At 37.8% G+C, this 14623-nt stretch overlaps 1 protein-coding gene across 2 annotated transcripts in view; it reads left to right on the plus strand.

The window, feature by feature from the left end:
* LOC125227137 (inactive hydroxysteroid dehydrogenase-like protein 1) overlaps positions 1-14623 on the plus strand; it is a 29125-nt gene that overhangs the window by 5040 nt on the left and 9462 nt on the right. For both annotated transcript variants that reach the window (XM_048131358.1, XM_048131359.1), the window contains exon 2: positions 11220-11342. In XM_048131358.1, the coding sequence (XP_047987315.1) occupies positions 11220-11342 (123 nt within the window). The remainder of the gene's footprint in view (positions 1-11219; positions 11343-14623) is intronic.

Below are 14623 nucleotides of genomic sequence, written 5' to 3' on the forward strand. Positions count from 1 at the left end.
GCGCTAACAGAAGCAATCAATAAATTAAATAAATACATGTTACAAATAATAAAACATTTAGTCAAAGATTAGCAGTAAGTGTGACGACCAGTCTGGCGCAGTTGGTGACAGTGACCCTGCCTGCTACGCCGCGGTCTCGGGTTCGAATCCCGGTAAGGGCATTTATTTGTGTGACGAGCACAGATATTTGTTCCTGAGTCATGGATGTTTTCTATGTAGTATTTATATATTATATATATCTTTGTCTGAGTACCCACAACACAAGCCTTCTTGAGCTTAACGTGGGCCTCAGTCAATCTGTGTAAGAATGTCCTATAATAATGTCCTTTAATAATGTCCTATAATAATAAAGTATTTCTAAGCCTATGTCGTCACTGAGGATTCTTTGCTAGTGTGCACACGATTAAGTAAGTACTTACCTACTTCTAGTACTTAAGAACCAGTTACCACATACAATCCTTAGCAAACATTGTTATACATATTTATGCATTACGAGTACAAGTGTTTAATTTAAATCACATTCTGGTTTTACAATTTGTTTAGGTTTAATTCGGTTTCGATACGACCTCAGCGATTATCTACTCTGATCGGTGCGCTCGAAATGCACTGGGTATTAGGCATCTCGCTCACACATATTGATGCGCGTGAGTGGCACTGTGAATCGTGTCATAACTATGTGGCGTTCCATGTCTCAAGGGCATTTATTATCTGCAGTAAAGACAAATTTACATACGTATTCACACATTCACACTCTTTATCCCATAAAAGGGTAGAGACAGGGCACATGAAACTACTCAAGCTTCAGTGCCACTCTTGGCAAATAAAGGGTTGAAAGGAAACGAAACTGTGACATTGCAGTGACAGGTTGCTAGCCTCTTGTCTACGCCTTATCCCACACAGGGATGCCCACGGGAAGAAAAGGGATGGCGAAATTCTTAATCCGTCACCACATCACGGGCAAACGGAACGAATTTAAGTCTTTATAATATTTTTTTTAATTATCTAAAGATACAGACTATGTGGGATATGTTTGTGTTATTTAAACATACATGTAAGTTAAATTTAGCTAATGTCTAAAATAGGCCCTTGAGGCATTGTACCAAGGATACTGGCGACATAAGATTTTCAAGTATGATTATTTTAATTGAAAATTGAAGTTTTTGTAAGTATTTCCTTTTTTAATTAGCCTCTTTTAGTATCCCACTGCTGGGCAAAGGCCTCCCCTCATTTTTTCCACTCGACCCTGTTATCAGCGTTTTCCCACCAGTTTGGGTAGAATGCGTCTAAGGTCGTCCCGCTATCTCCTTTTTGGTCTGTCCGAACCCCGGCCTGCATCGGCTATGGTATTCCGCTGTATTCCGCGGGTCTCAGTCTGTCACCATTTTGACTCACCTTTCCTTTAATTTATTAGTATTTAAGTATTGCGCGGGTCCCATCCTTATGATGCATTGACCATTTAGATTCCATATCGTCACTACTTTGAAAAAATTTATTACTGCTTCTCAAAGTTAAAACGCAGTAAGTCTATATACTCCATACATATGTACTTACTACAATTTTCTTTTCATTGACAGACGAAGATACATTTTTTGTCCCTTTCTAGCTCGGAAACACGTGTTTTGTCCTTTAATAAAGGGACAAACATTTTATCCACTTGGGTAAATCGGACCTTGAATATAGTCAAATTAACTGTTTTAAAATTGATAAAATAAAATAACATTTATGAAAGATATCGCCTGGAACTACTGGAACCTTATTTTATGCAGTCTGTGCAGGCACATGCAACGCCTAAGTACCATTTGATTCCATATCATTTTCAGTAAAAAATTTAGTTCAGGATTCTATACTCGAACCTTAGCGCTCGTGGCTTCAACAGAATCCTTTCACTTTCGTTTTTATTGCACTCGGATCATTTCCTATTGATCCATTGATCCATAATAACTATTTAAAGTAGTGACGATATTATTAAAACATTACGACATTCATTTAGAATCAACGAGTACCTAATAGAAGTCGCGGAAGGCACCGCTTGTTTACGAATGATCGCTATTTATTTACGTGTGGTCAATATTTAATCGTGACTATATTTGTTGATCGAGCGACTAAACGATTTAAAAACATACCAAGTCCCAGTCCACACAAAAACACGTTCTTTGTGTGAATGTACTTAAAGAACACTTCTATAGATTACCGAGTACATTAAATTTATATTACTTAAAGTGATTCTACCGATGTCCCAACATCGTTGGGAAAAATTAATCAACTAACGATTAAAATTTTAATCGTTAGTTTTAATCGATTGAAAAGGACGATTAATTAGTTGTAATAGAAGATCTTCTAATCTCTAATGGGCAATGGGTTTCTAATGGGTTGGCAACGCGCATGTGACACTCCTTGAGTTGCAGGCGGCCATAGGTGATGGGACCGCTTCCCATCAGGCGGACCGTATGCTTGTTTGCCACTGACGTAGTATAAAATAATAATAATTTAATCGCGATTAAATTAATCGTCGATTAATTTTGACGGTTTTTTCAATCAATTAATTAGTCGATTAATGCCCATCTCTGGTGGTGGCACAGAACGAGCGAACTCTGCATTTTTGTAGTCGACATAAATCCATAAGGTAATCCATACTAATGGGAAAGTGTGTGTGTCTGTTTGTTTGTCCGTCTTTCACGACAAAACGGAGCAACGAACTTACATGATTTTTTAAGTGGAGATAGTTGAAGGGATGGAGAGTGACATAGGCTACTTTTTTGTCTCTTTCTAACGCGAGCAAAGCCGCGGGCAAAACCTAGTATCAAATAAATATAAGTTTTCTACTTCGTCTTATAATGAGTGTTGGTATCATTTGGCAAATACCAATCACATTTACAGCCGGTATTAGATTAGGCAAAGGCACTGATTAGTTTCACAAATGCACGTAGGAAATAAGCACGTAGGAAAGGTAATCAGAAGTAATATCAAACTTAATGCTAGACGTGGCGCGTTGGAACTAAGTAATTTGACTTCATAAGATTTTCACATTTAAAAGCCTACAAAATAAGTAGCTGCTAATACCTAGCAGTGGCGTAGCAATTAGCATCTATACACTATACGCTCAGATGAGGCCATTTCGTGGCACTTCATTCCTTTCTGTCTTGTTGTTATTATGTGTATTTTCTTGCCTGTGTTCACGAATAAATGTTTATTCTATTCTATACAACTCGATTCCCTACGGGTTTCCTAAAATTCTCCAGTGCCTGTAGAAGTCCATACAAACAGATCCCGAAAGCCCCTACGGCTTTACCAACGAAAATTTTCACGCCACGCCACTGGTACAGTCACCGGCATAAATGAATGATAATTTATGTACCTTGTCACTTTAACGTTGTGTTTAAAATGTCATACGGAATTGTCTAACGATTAAAAGCGACATATGGTACATAAACCATCACTTATTTGGGCCATTTTTTTCAAAGGTGTCCACCCCACTTTTTTTTTGATTTGGGAAATTTTATGTGGTTTCCACTCAGAATCGCGAGCTCTTTCAATTATAATAGGAGAAAAAAAGTGTCCCAAGACTTTTTTCCCATGCCGTTACCATATTTTCATACATTTTGTATGGCGGTAATGGAATGGAAGGTTTGAAAAAATGTATGGAAATTTTGGGACATTTTTTTCTCCTATCAGGGGGGTTACCATGAAGTGCTAAAGCCGTTCAGTTTAGGTTGAGAGAAAAGGACGAAGCTATAGCAGTTCCATAGCTCCATCCCTCTCTCTCAACCTAAACTGAACGGCTTTAGCACTTCATGGTAGCCCCCTGGATCGAAAGAGCTCACGATTCTGAGTATTAATCGCGTAAAAAATACCCATGTTACAAAAAAAGTAGGGTTGGACAACTTTGAAAAAAATGGCCCATTTATGCCGGTGACTGTACCAAGGTACAGTCAGCTACAGAGAAAAGTAGACCCCCTTGCATACAAATTTGTATGCAAGGGGGTCTACTTTCCGTACCAGTCGTGCACGGATATCAATAATGGGAAACTAAGTCCTAAAGTGTATCCAAAGTGCCTAACTTTCACTAAATCCGAAGGACATTGAACATCTCACGTACAAACTTCAGGGTACCTAGCCAAATATACAAACGCCCACGCTAATATCGTCATCGTAACTAGCTGTTTCTATCGCCCTTCCGTATTGGCGCGACAGAGCCAGACTGCGTTTCAATCTAGCGTCAACGGTTGTCATTTCGGTAGGCCGGCACCATGCGCTCATTAGACTATAGTCTGGCACATCACGTAGGGCAGTTACATTGCACCATTTGCATTGTACGTGCAGTTATGAATATTCGTCATCAGATACATCGGAGCGGTGAAGGTGCTCATAAATATCTGAGCACACCTCTATTGTTAAGGCCAGTGTGCGTAGCCGAATGCACAAATGCTCACGATAATATCTCTTTCGTAGCTATCTATCTCTATCGCTTTTGGGTATTGGCGCGACAGAGCCAGACTACCTTTCTGCGGCGTTGCGGTGGCGTTTCGCGTCGCAGAACTGCCATTCTTTCAGCGTTGCGAGGGTTTCAAGTAACGAAGGTTAAACAAACTTTGCCACCGAGGGAAACACAATTTTTTTCACCTCACCAATACCAACAAAATACTTACTAACTGACTATAAAACATCAAGCTAAATCAAAACACCAATTTATTCAATGCTTAATATGATTCAAAGTTTCATTTATAGGTATTAAATTCTACCCTTTGCACTCTCGTGGATAAAATACAATTTTGCTATCTGTTTTCGAATAGCAAAGAGAGCCTTTACCAGTTGGGGTGGTGAAAAACAGTGTGTGATATGGCCAGCATTGTAGTAAAAATGCAATTTTGGTGTAAATCTGGCTCTCCTATTCAAATTCCTTCAAAATTTGTCCCGCAGTGATGAACAATAGGTACATGTTTGTCACATGACGGCCACTGTGGGCCTAGCACATGATTGCCGCGAGAGTATGTCGCCCCGAGATAGATGACAGACACGTCTTCTTCTAAGGGCCACTTGCACCAACGAAAATGGAGGGTTAACCCACCATTTTATATGGAATTTGACAGATGACAGCCCACTAACCCTGAGTTAAGTGGCTGGTGCAAGTGGGCCTAACTGTATTAATGACATAAGGACGAGTAGTCTTATGTCTTATATCTATCTCGCGGCGACAAACTCTCACGGCAGTCATGTGTCATGCCAACCCTGCAGGTCAAAGCGATAAGGCGCATAGAGATGTTTTTGCTCGCCCCGGCCGCTCAGATACATCTGATGGCGAGTAAACATGGTGAAAGGTAGGTCTATTGTTTATCTGTGCACTAGGTTTGCGTAAGAGTAGGTTACGCGTAGGTTATGCCGGGTCGTGAACCGAAGTTTGCTACGACGAGTAGTACACACGGTGAAATGAATCTGTGAATAAGAATACAATTTTTATTGTTAGGCCATTGGTGGCAATCACATAAATATTTTATTGGACTAACACAACTGCAACATACCTATAACATTTTATTTGTATTTTTGAATTTGAAACAAAATGTTCTTAACCTCCTAACAGTTAAGTGTATATACCTCGTTTTTTTTAGAATTAGAAATTTGGTAAACAAAGAAGCAGTCGTCGTCAACCTATCTGCTTAGAACAAATATTAGATTTTAACATTTTTAACCAGCACGGGTAGCATGGTCGCGCGATGGACGATAAAATATCTAGCCGTCCCTATCGCACTATTAGTAAGTGCGATAGGGACGGCCAGATGTTTTATCATTTATCGCGCGACCATAATTGCCTGCCTGAACGAGAACATAACAGGTCAGTATTTATGTAAAAATAGTATGTAATTGTATGTACGTTAATATATTATATGTCTAAGCTTTTGATTGATATTTCATAATTGGTCTCTTAATGCACCGCCTACAATCTTCTCTGCTTTGCCCAAAGGTTGACTGGTAGAGAATGCCTCATGGCATTAAGTTCGCCTTTTGTACATTAAGTTGTTCTTTTGTGCAATAAAGTTTAAATAAATAAATAAATAAATATTAGTTATTTTTAGAGTTTTTCTAATTTTACCCGTAGGTGGCGTAGGTATATCGACCGCATCATTTGATCATTTGCTAAGCAAAATTGGAGTGATTTTTTATTTATTTATTTATTCGAGAAACTATGATCAATCTTGCAATTTGTTATCGTGAAATGGTGAGGAGTCCGTGCCAGATGATAGCACTCAATGCAATTATTAACAAACACCTTAAATAAATAAGAACTCCATTTGTATCCAGTATTCAACGATATTTGAAGATTGTGTGTGCGATGATGTTGTGTAATAGCAACTAATCACGGGCACAGGTTATATTATTTTATGAGCGAATTAGGCAGGCGATGGTTTTCATCACTTGGTCGTAAAATCTGTCAAAATGCAGCTGTGTATAAAAGTTTATGGCTCGTTTACATGCCGTACAAAGTAAGCTAAGTGAAACCAATAGCTAAATACCTCCAAATATTTGGTCTTTAGAAAAACTAAAAAAGTAGGAATTTATGCCTGACCAAAATAGGGATGACGATGACGACTACATTAAAAAAATGGAATTCTGTTTAGTCCGTCAGATCGTCTAAAAATATTTTTCGCTTTATCTAATTAATGATAAAATACAAAGATTCAGGGCATCAAAGTTCCGGAGTGGGGGCTTGTGACGTCACTTTTAGGTAAGAATTGTACCTAGGCGTGACGTCACGCGAAACTTCAAGGCACTGTACCGTCGTCATTTTTCGTTTACGAGAAAAAAGAAAAAAAAATGATGATCTAACTGACGGACTAAATAGTTATTTTTAGTCGTCATTCCAATTGTGATGTAGAGCTGTTTTTCTGATGTAGAGGTACGGTGACAGTTCAATATAGTATGTAGAAAATAGTCCTACTGAAATTCCGCAAAATGGCGCGTATATAATTATGGTCAGGCTTTATATTATTTTATGCGCGATTTATTGCAGTAACGATGGTTTTCATCACTTGCTCGTAAAATCTTTCAAAATGCAGGTGTGCGATGCCTATTTATTATGATACTAGCTTCTGCCCGCGGCTCCGCTCGCGTTAAATTCGAAAATTGTGGAATTCTCTATACAAACTTCCATCACCCATTTAAGTAAAGTGGGGGGTCAGAAAGAGACAAAAAGTAGCCTATGTCACTCTCCATCCCTTCAACTATCTCCACTTGAAAAATCACGTCAATTCGTCGCTCCGTTTTGCCGTGAAAGACGGACAAACAAACAGACACACACACTTTCCCATTTATAATATTAGTATGGATTTTATAGCTCATTTATATACCGTACAAAGTAAGGCAAACAAACCGATAGAAACCTAAATCTAAGTATTTGGCCTTACTACTTACTTATCATGGGTTTTATGAGCGCCTAGAAGGTGCCTGCATCTTTAACTGCAACTTTATCGCATCGGTGCGTCCCTGTTGCACTTACAAATAGTGCGAAAAGGACGGCCTGACGTTATATCGATCGTTTATCACGCGACCATGTTTGCCTGCCTGTTCACCCTTTAATAAATCTCGTGTAGCATATGATGATAATTTTGACGAATGATCTGTTCTTTAACATTTAGTAAGTGTGTAGCTATTTACCTCTAGTACTAGTAGGTCTAGACCTACTCGAGTTTGATGAATCAAAATATACCTAAGTTTGAAATGGCGTACTTATACATAAAAACGTCTCTAACCGAGTCGATACCAGCAGCTGCAGGCATAGCAACGAATTTGTTTGAAAGCTGAGTTAGTGGAGTGTTCTTAGCCATGTTTCATGAAAATCGGTCCACTATGTCGCGGGGGGGTTTTTTTTATAATTTTAATTAAGATTAGGATTTATTACGCAATGTTCTCAACAGTTGACGATCGCTTAATTTGAATATCAAAATCAAGCAATTTATTTAAATTAATGAGATACATAATAAAATGAAATATAAAATATTGACAACTACAAAAACAAGCACGTAGTCCGGAACGTTAAATTAAAAACAGTGGCAATAGTCGATTGATTGTTAAAAAATGAAAATCACTTATTCTCGCTAAGGCCGTTTCTTCGGAATCCTTCTTTAGTACAGGATCCTTGCTCCGTCCTCACATTCGAAGGCCCTTATGAGTCTCCGGGTGCCTCTCACTCTCACTCTTATTGAGACCGCTCGAATAAGGGAAATTTGGACCTTTACCTTCAACCAAAACATTATTTGCGAGTATGGTTTTCCCCATGTCGTATTTAATTTAATAAATTAAATTCGCTTAATTTGATGTTTTAGTTACACACTGGTGTTTATTGTCAACTCATCAACTATTAACTAAAATCGACCGAAAGCTGGGCAATAAATGAACGAAGAACAGGTGTCGTAGCCGAGTGGCATTTCTGCGACGCGAAACGAAGACGAAACGCCGCGAAAGCTACTCTAGCTTTGTCGCCGCGCCCATACGCAAGAGCGGAGATAGAGATCTACGAGCGTTTCATTTCGTGAGCGTTTGTGCCAATCGGCTAACGTACTCAGTAACTTACTGAGTTTTTCGTGAGAACATTCGCAAATTTGGAAACTTCACTTCGATGCATTACTAAGCAGGTATAATTATAAGTTTGTGAAGCAAGCTTTGATTGTGCCTTCCCGATATTGAGCCTCGGGAGATTGCAAAGTTATATATGTAATTTAGATTTCACCACAGTTCCGTTGGTTCAGCTAGGTTCTCATTTCAGTCGAAGTACCTACTTATAATAAGGTTGCTGACTGAATTGAGGCCATATTGACTAATAATCAATAATCATGACTACTTAGTCATGACTACCGGATAACTCAAGGACAAAAACTTACTAGTAATAGGTACAGTCAACTAATTAGAACCCTAGGCCACTCTAGAACCCCGTCGTATTGACACCGTGCTTTATTTGCTAATAGAAGTCAGTTTGACTTTTACTGTGAAAGGGTTCTACAGTGGCCTAGGATTCAGATTGACTGTACCTACCTAAGTAGAGATTTTGATCCTTACACCAAGGACAATGCCCAAACGCTTCACGATTCGCTCACGATTCGTTCACAATTCGCTCACGATTCGTTCACGATTCGCTCACGATTCGCTCACGATTCGTTCACGATTCGCTCACGATTCGTTCACGATTCGCTCACGATTCGTTCACGATTCGCTCACGATTCGTTCACGATTCGTTCACGATACGCTCACGATTCGTTCACAATTCGCTCACGATTCGTTCACGATTCGCTCACGATTCGCTCACGATTCGTGAGCGTTTTGTGAAGCGTTTGTGCACTCGGCTATGCATATTGAATTCATATGGTGCCCGAGTAGTGACGAGTTAAGAATTACACCAACCCCTTTCGTCCCGTGGGTATCGTAGAAGTCGACTGCGTTATATGGGTTAAATTGTGGCGTAGACGAGAGGCTGGAAACCTGTCACAATTCAATTCAACCAATTGCCATTAGCCAATTGCAATGGTACTGAAGTTTGAGTAGTTTCATGTGCTCTGCCTATCCCTTTATGGGATACAGACGTGATTGTATGTTGTATGAATGGTTACCAAGGGCAATTCTAACTTCTATAGCCTACTATTTAGTCATAGTCATAACTACCTACCATCAGCAGTTCTCACAATGTTTGGAAAAAGTTAAATTTGTTTTTTTTATTCCTATTTTGTTACCAAGATTTTTTTGACGAATTGAGATTGACGGATTAAGTTGTTATGGACTCACTTTTAAAACTTACATAGATCAAATTAAACAGTTGCAGGTAAGGCTTTTGAAATACTTAGTTAATAAAAAGACAAAGTATGATTGTAGAAATAATTATGAAAAATTGTTTCAAGCTTGTAAAATCCTTCCGATTTCATGTAAAGTAGAATATCTTAATGCTATACAATGTTACTATACTCAGGACTATAAAATCGAAAGACCGGCTAATCACTATAATACTAGGTTATCTAAGAAAAGAACATTATGTCAAGTTACAGCAAAAAATTATTATGGTCAAAGAACTATGGAATATGTAACACCTAAAATTTGTAACAAATACCCTCTTTTACTGGAGAAAAATAAATTAAAAATAGGCAGTCTCAAGACAAAACTTAAAGAAATAATGTTAAATAATCACCATAGCAGTCTTCGTTAGCCTCAGTAATTCTAATTACCAAGTTATACAACCTGTTTTTATTGATATCCGTTAACCTATTTTATTGTGTTTACTCTTACTTATACTATAGCATAATACTTATAGTAAAATATAATAGATACATGTACAAGAGCGCACCGCCAACAAACTGTTATACAGTTTGGCGATAATTTGTAACTTTAGACTTTAAGGTTTTTCTTTTTTCAATAAATTAAAAAAAAAAAAAGATTTTAGTAAGTTTTATTTCGTCATTACGGTTCTCTAGTATCTATAGTTTCTTAATTATAACAATTATCCTGTATATATCTTACGAAAGTCGACTTATATTACAACATAAGATCAATTAAAATTTGCTGCCGTGGCTATGTACAAACTTTTTGAGAACTGCTGCCATAAGCATAGAGCCATAGACTAACTTACCATCGTATCGTCTTACCAGGCTCTCCAAACCATCTCGTTGTCTAGTAATGACACAAAATTGCTGCTTGCGAAACTGTATAACACGAAAATTATAGCCGGAGTACAAACTGCTTGCGGTTTTACAAAATTGAGCGTCGCAGGCGCAGGATTGCTTACGGGAAAAGATTTATAAAGTAAGGATAAGGCATTGACCATACTTTGAACTTAACTGATAGGAATATATTCAAAAGATGTATTATGGCAAGGATGATTAATATAGGATTTACAATCTTCATACTAAGAATCGTACCTAATTTTTTTAGCGCCACCTATTAAATACTATCATAACTGATGGTGCCTATTTTTTTTTTTTTCTAAATGTGTATTCATGTGTGATATTAAAATAAAGAAGCATGTCATTTGTTCTTGTAAAAAATAAAAACACGCAAAAATACTTGGAAAAAATATAATGCTGTCCACTCACAGGCTGCGAAACAGCGCCATCTAGGTTTAAGCCTAAATGCCCATACATTTCAGGTGTATGCTTTTTTGTTTGGGCTTTGTCTGTCCCAGTATTATATCGTCCTTGGTTATAGTTAAAGATTCGTAAGGATTTTAATGATTCTTTCTTTGTTTGCAGCGGTGACGGGCTGCACAGATGGCATAGGAAAATATTACTCGTTCGAGCTGGCTAAAAGGGGGCTGAACATCGTGCTAATCAGTCGGAACCCGGAGAAACTTCACGCTGTGGCCAAGGAGATAGGTAAATGTTAACACTAGGAGTTTACTAAGTCTGAACGGCACTGTCATTTCACCACCATACCAACTGATAAAGGATCTCTTGATACTTCAAAAATGAATGACAAAGATGCATTTTGTCCATAAGAGTGCAAAGTAATTTCATACTTGATGCCTATCTTGCCTTAAATCTAAGAAGTGCACCAAAGTAGCAATGAGTTCGGGATACGTAGCCGAATGGCACAAACTCTATATCTATCTCTGTCGCTCTTGCGTATTGGCGCGACAGAGCCAGATTAGTTTCGCGGCGTTTCGTTTTCTTTTCGCGACGCAGAAATGCAGTCTGGACTCTGATCCCGCCAATACGCAAGAGCGATAGAGACAGATTGCATTTCTGCAGGATTACGGGGCCTGTTAACTACCACAACGAAGGATTTAATTGTTAAGATTTTTTTATCTTTTATAATTGTTTGTTTCAAGCATAGGTACGTGTTTCCCGCACTCACTCTTTTTAATTGCTATGAGGTTCACATAAATTAACTTAAGAAAGGCGTAATAAAATTAGTACCTATACAACAAAATTAAGTATTATTATACCATTGTCTTCCTGGTTTTTTTTTTTTGTTATTAAAAATTACATTCATTATGTAATACCTACCTACCTATTTGTTAGACTTCTTGGTTTGTAGGAAATTTAGCAAAAAAGATAATAAGTACGCTAAGTAATTGCGCAAATAAATATTTATTGCTAAATGAAATTATATTCATTGGGTACAATCGAGCTCCTACGGACTCCTACTCCTACCACGATTTTTAAAGTTTAGTTACTTTGTTGGCGCAACGACCCAAAGTGAGTCTTGGCCTCCAACACAAGAGCACGCCACTTTACGCGGTCCAGAGCGACCTCTCACCAGCCCTCGTTAACGCCGAGTTCACGGAGATCTGCCTCCACTCTATCTGCCCAACGATATTTAGGATGGCCAGCGGGACGGCGTCCAGTTGGACAACCCAGATAGGCCCTCTTGACTGCCCGATCCTCACCCATCCTTATGAGATGGCCAAGCCAGCGGAGATGATGTGCCTTGGTCTCACCTATTATATTCGGTTCGGCTATTAGATGTTCAATTTCGACATTCTTTCGGATTCTCCAACTGCCATCGTCTCTTTTCACGGGTCCCAGAATCTTTCTGACCAGATTATTACTGAACTACTGAAAGTTATTACGTCACGGAAAATGTATGTCGATGGCGAAGTGCCATGAATCTTTGGTTCTAGTATCAACCGTTCGGCGGCGCTATCCACTTTCTCCAAGTGCCAAAAATAGTAGATACCTATACACGATTTCATTGCTTAAACGTTAAGATCGTGAATACATATTTCTGGCACTTTGTCCACATCTATATTTAAAACCTTGGCTGTACAGGACATGAAAAGGCCAAGGTCGTTTTTTAAACCTACATAGCTTATATTGTGCTGTATAATCTACCTTTTTGTTAGGCTGTTTCTTTTTTGTTTTATACCACAAATACGTGATTACTGAATGCTCGTAATCAAGTTTTTATGCATATTTTTTAGAATATCCTGTTATACTAGTATAATACCTAATGTGCACATAATATACCTACACGTAAAACGAGACAGGATATAATATAATATTAGTAAGTATGATTAGATTATCGTGATTATGTAAAGAAATGGCTTTAATGCTGTAAAAAAACAGAGTTATTTAAAAAATAAAACCTTAATTATTACTAGTGTTACGTACATATATAATTAAATTGCAAACAATCGCGTGTCAAGTCAAATAAGTAAGTTGATATCAATAGTCAGTCTTCTCTAAGACCAAGGGGATAGCGTCATTATTGAAACGTCGGAGGTTAGTTTAAAAACTTAGGTAGTTAGTTATACGCGATTAAGTCACGTTTCCTATTTTAATTACCTACTTGTATAAATATCGTAGAAATTAACCTAATTAAGTTATTACATAATAGGAGTAATACCTATTTATGTAATAGTTATTTGTTTTACAAGGAGGCAAAGTTGTTGTTTAAACGCACGTTCCAATATTGATACCCGAGCAAGCGAAAGATTCCAATATTGAACCGCGAGCGTAGCGAGTGGTTCAAAAAGTGGAATCTTGAGCGTTGCGAGGGTTTCAAGGCACGAAGGTTAAACAAACTTTGCCACCGAATGAAACACAATTTTTTTCACCACACCAACAATAACAAAATACTAACTATAAAACATCAAATTAAATCAAATCCATGAATTTATTCAATACTTATGATTCAAAATCATCATTTATAGGTAAATTCTACCAGCCAGCTTAAGACATCAAGTTGAAATCTGTATGAAATTACTTTGCACTCTTGTGGATAGAATGCAATTTTGCTATCTGTTTTCGAATAGCAAAGTAAGCCTTTAACAGTTGGTGTGGTGAAAAACATTTTATGAGCGTGCGCAGACAGAGAGCGGTTGCGTTCTGTCAGAGTTCCGCGTTCTGGTGACCGTTGACCGCTCAAAAGCTCCAACGCACACAGGCGGCGTTCAAGTTTTCGCGTTCTAGTTTCGTTTGTGTCTTTGTACATGCAACATGTCACTTAAAAGTTCGTTTTCCAGCATTAAATTCTCCTTACAGATTAACAGCGATTCCATATTTTTACTTTGTCCTTCTAATACAAAAAACCGGTCAAGTGCGAGTCGGACTCGCTCACGGAGGGTTCCGTACAAACTTTCAATAGTTGAATCATCAAAATGTTATTCATAGAACTCTACAGATTTTACTAAATCCCTCAAGACTCAATTTCCCACATAACAAGTAATATTTTAATATACAATTTTATTGTTAGACAACGTCCAAATAAAATCAAGACTATTCGACTTCAATAGTTTACGACTTACGACATGTCGCAAGGACGCTCCTGAACCGACCTCATTATAACAGGAAAAACGCGATGTAGGAAATGAGCGTTCAACGTACAGCGACATCTATCGGCAAATTGAGTAAACTAATGCGCGCGAGCTAGTATGGAAGATGATTTTTATGGAATAATTGTTTATTGCGTGAACCGATTTTAACCATTTTGCCTCTATTTGAAAGCAGCTAATTTCATTGTTATTTTGTTAAAAAATACAGGTACAATAAACACCCGCAAGGATGTTGAAATTGAAAATGTAAATCTGAACGGTTTTTTATAAATAAAATAAAAGTTTTCAAGATACGTGTACGATTTTATTTTTCCTGTAATATTCATTATAATAGCCATGTTTGGTGAAAATTTCATAAATTTATGTTGGTAAACTTCG

The sequence above is a fragment of the Leguminivora glycinivorella genome, chromosome 6 (genome assembly GCF_023078275.1).
Source record: "Leguminivora glycinivorella isolate SPB_JAAS2020 chromosome 6, LegGlyc_1.1, whole genome shotgun sequence".
Classification (NCBI taxonomy): domain Eukaryota; kingdom Metazoa; phylum Arthropoda; class Insecta; order Lepidoptera; family Tortricidae; genus Leguminivora; species Leguminivora glycinivorella.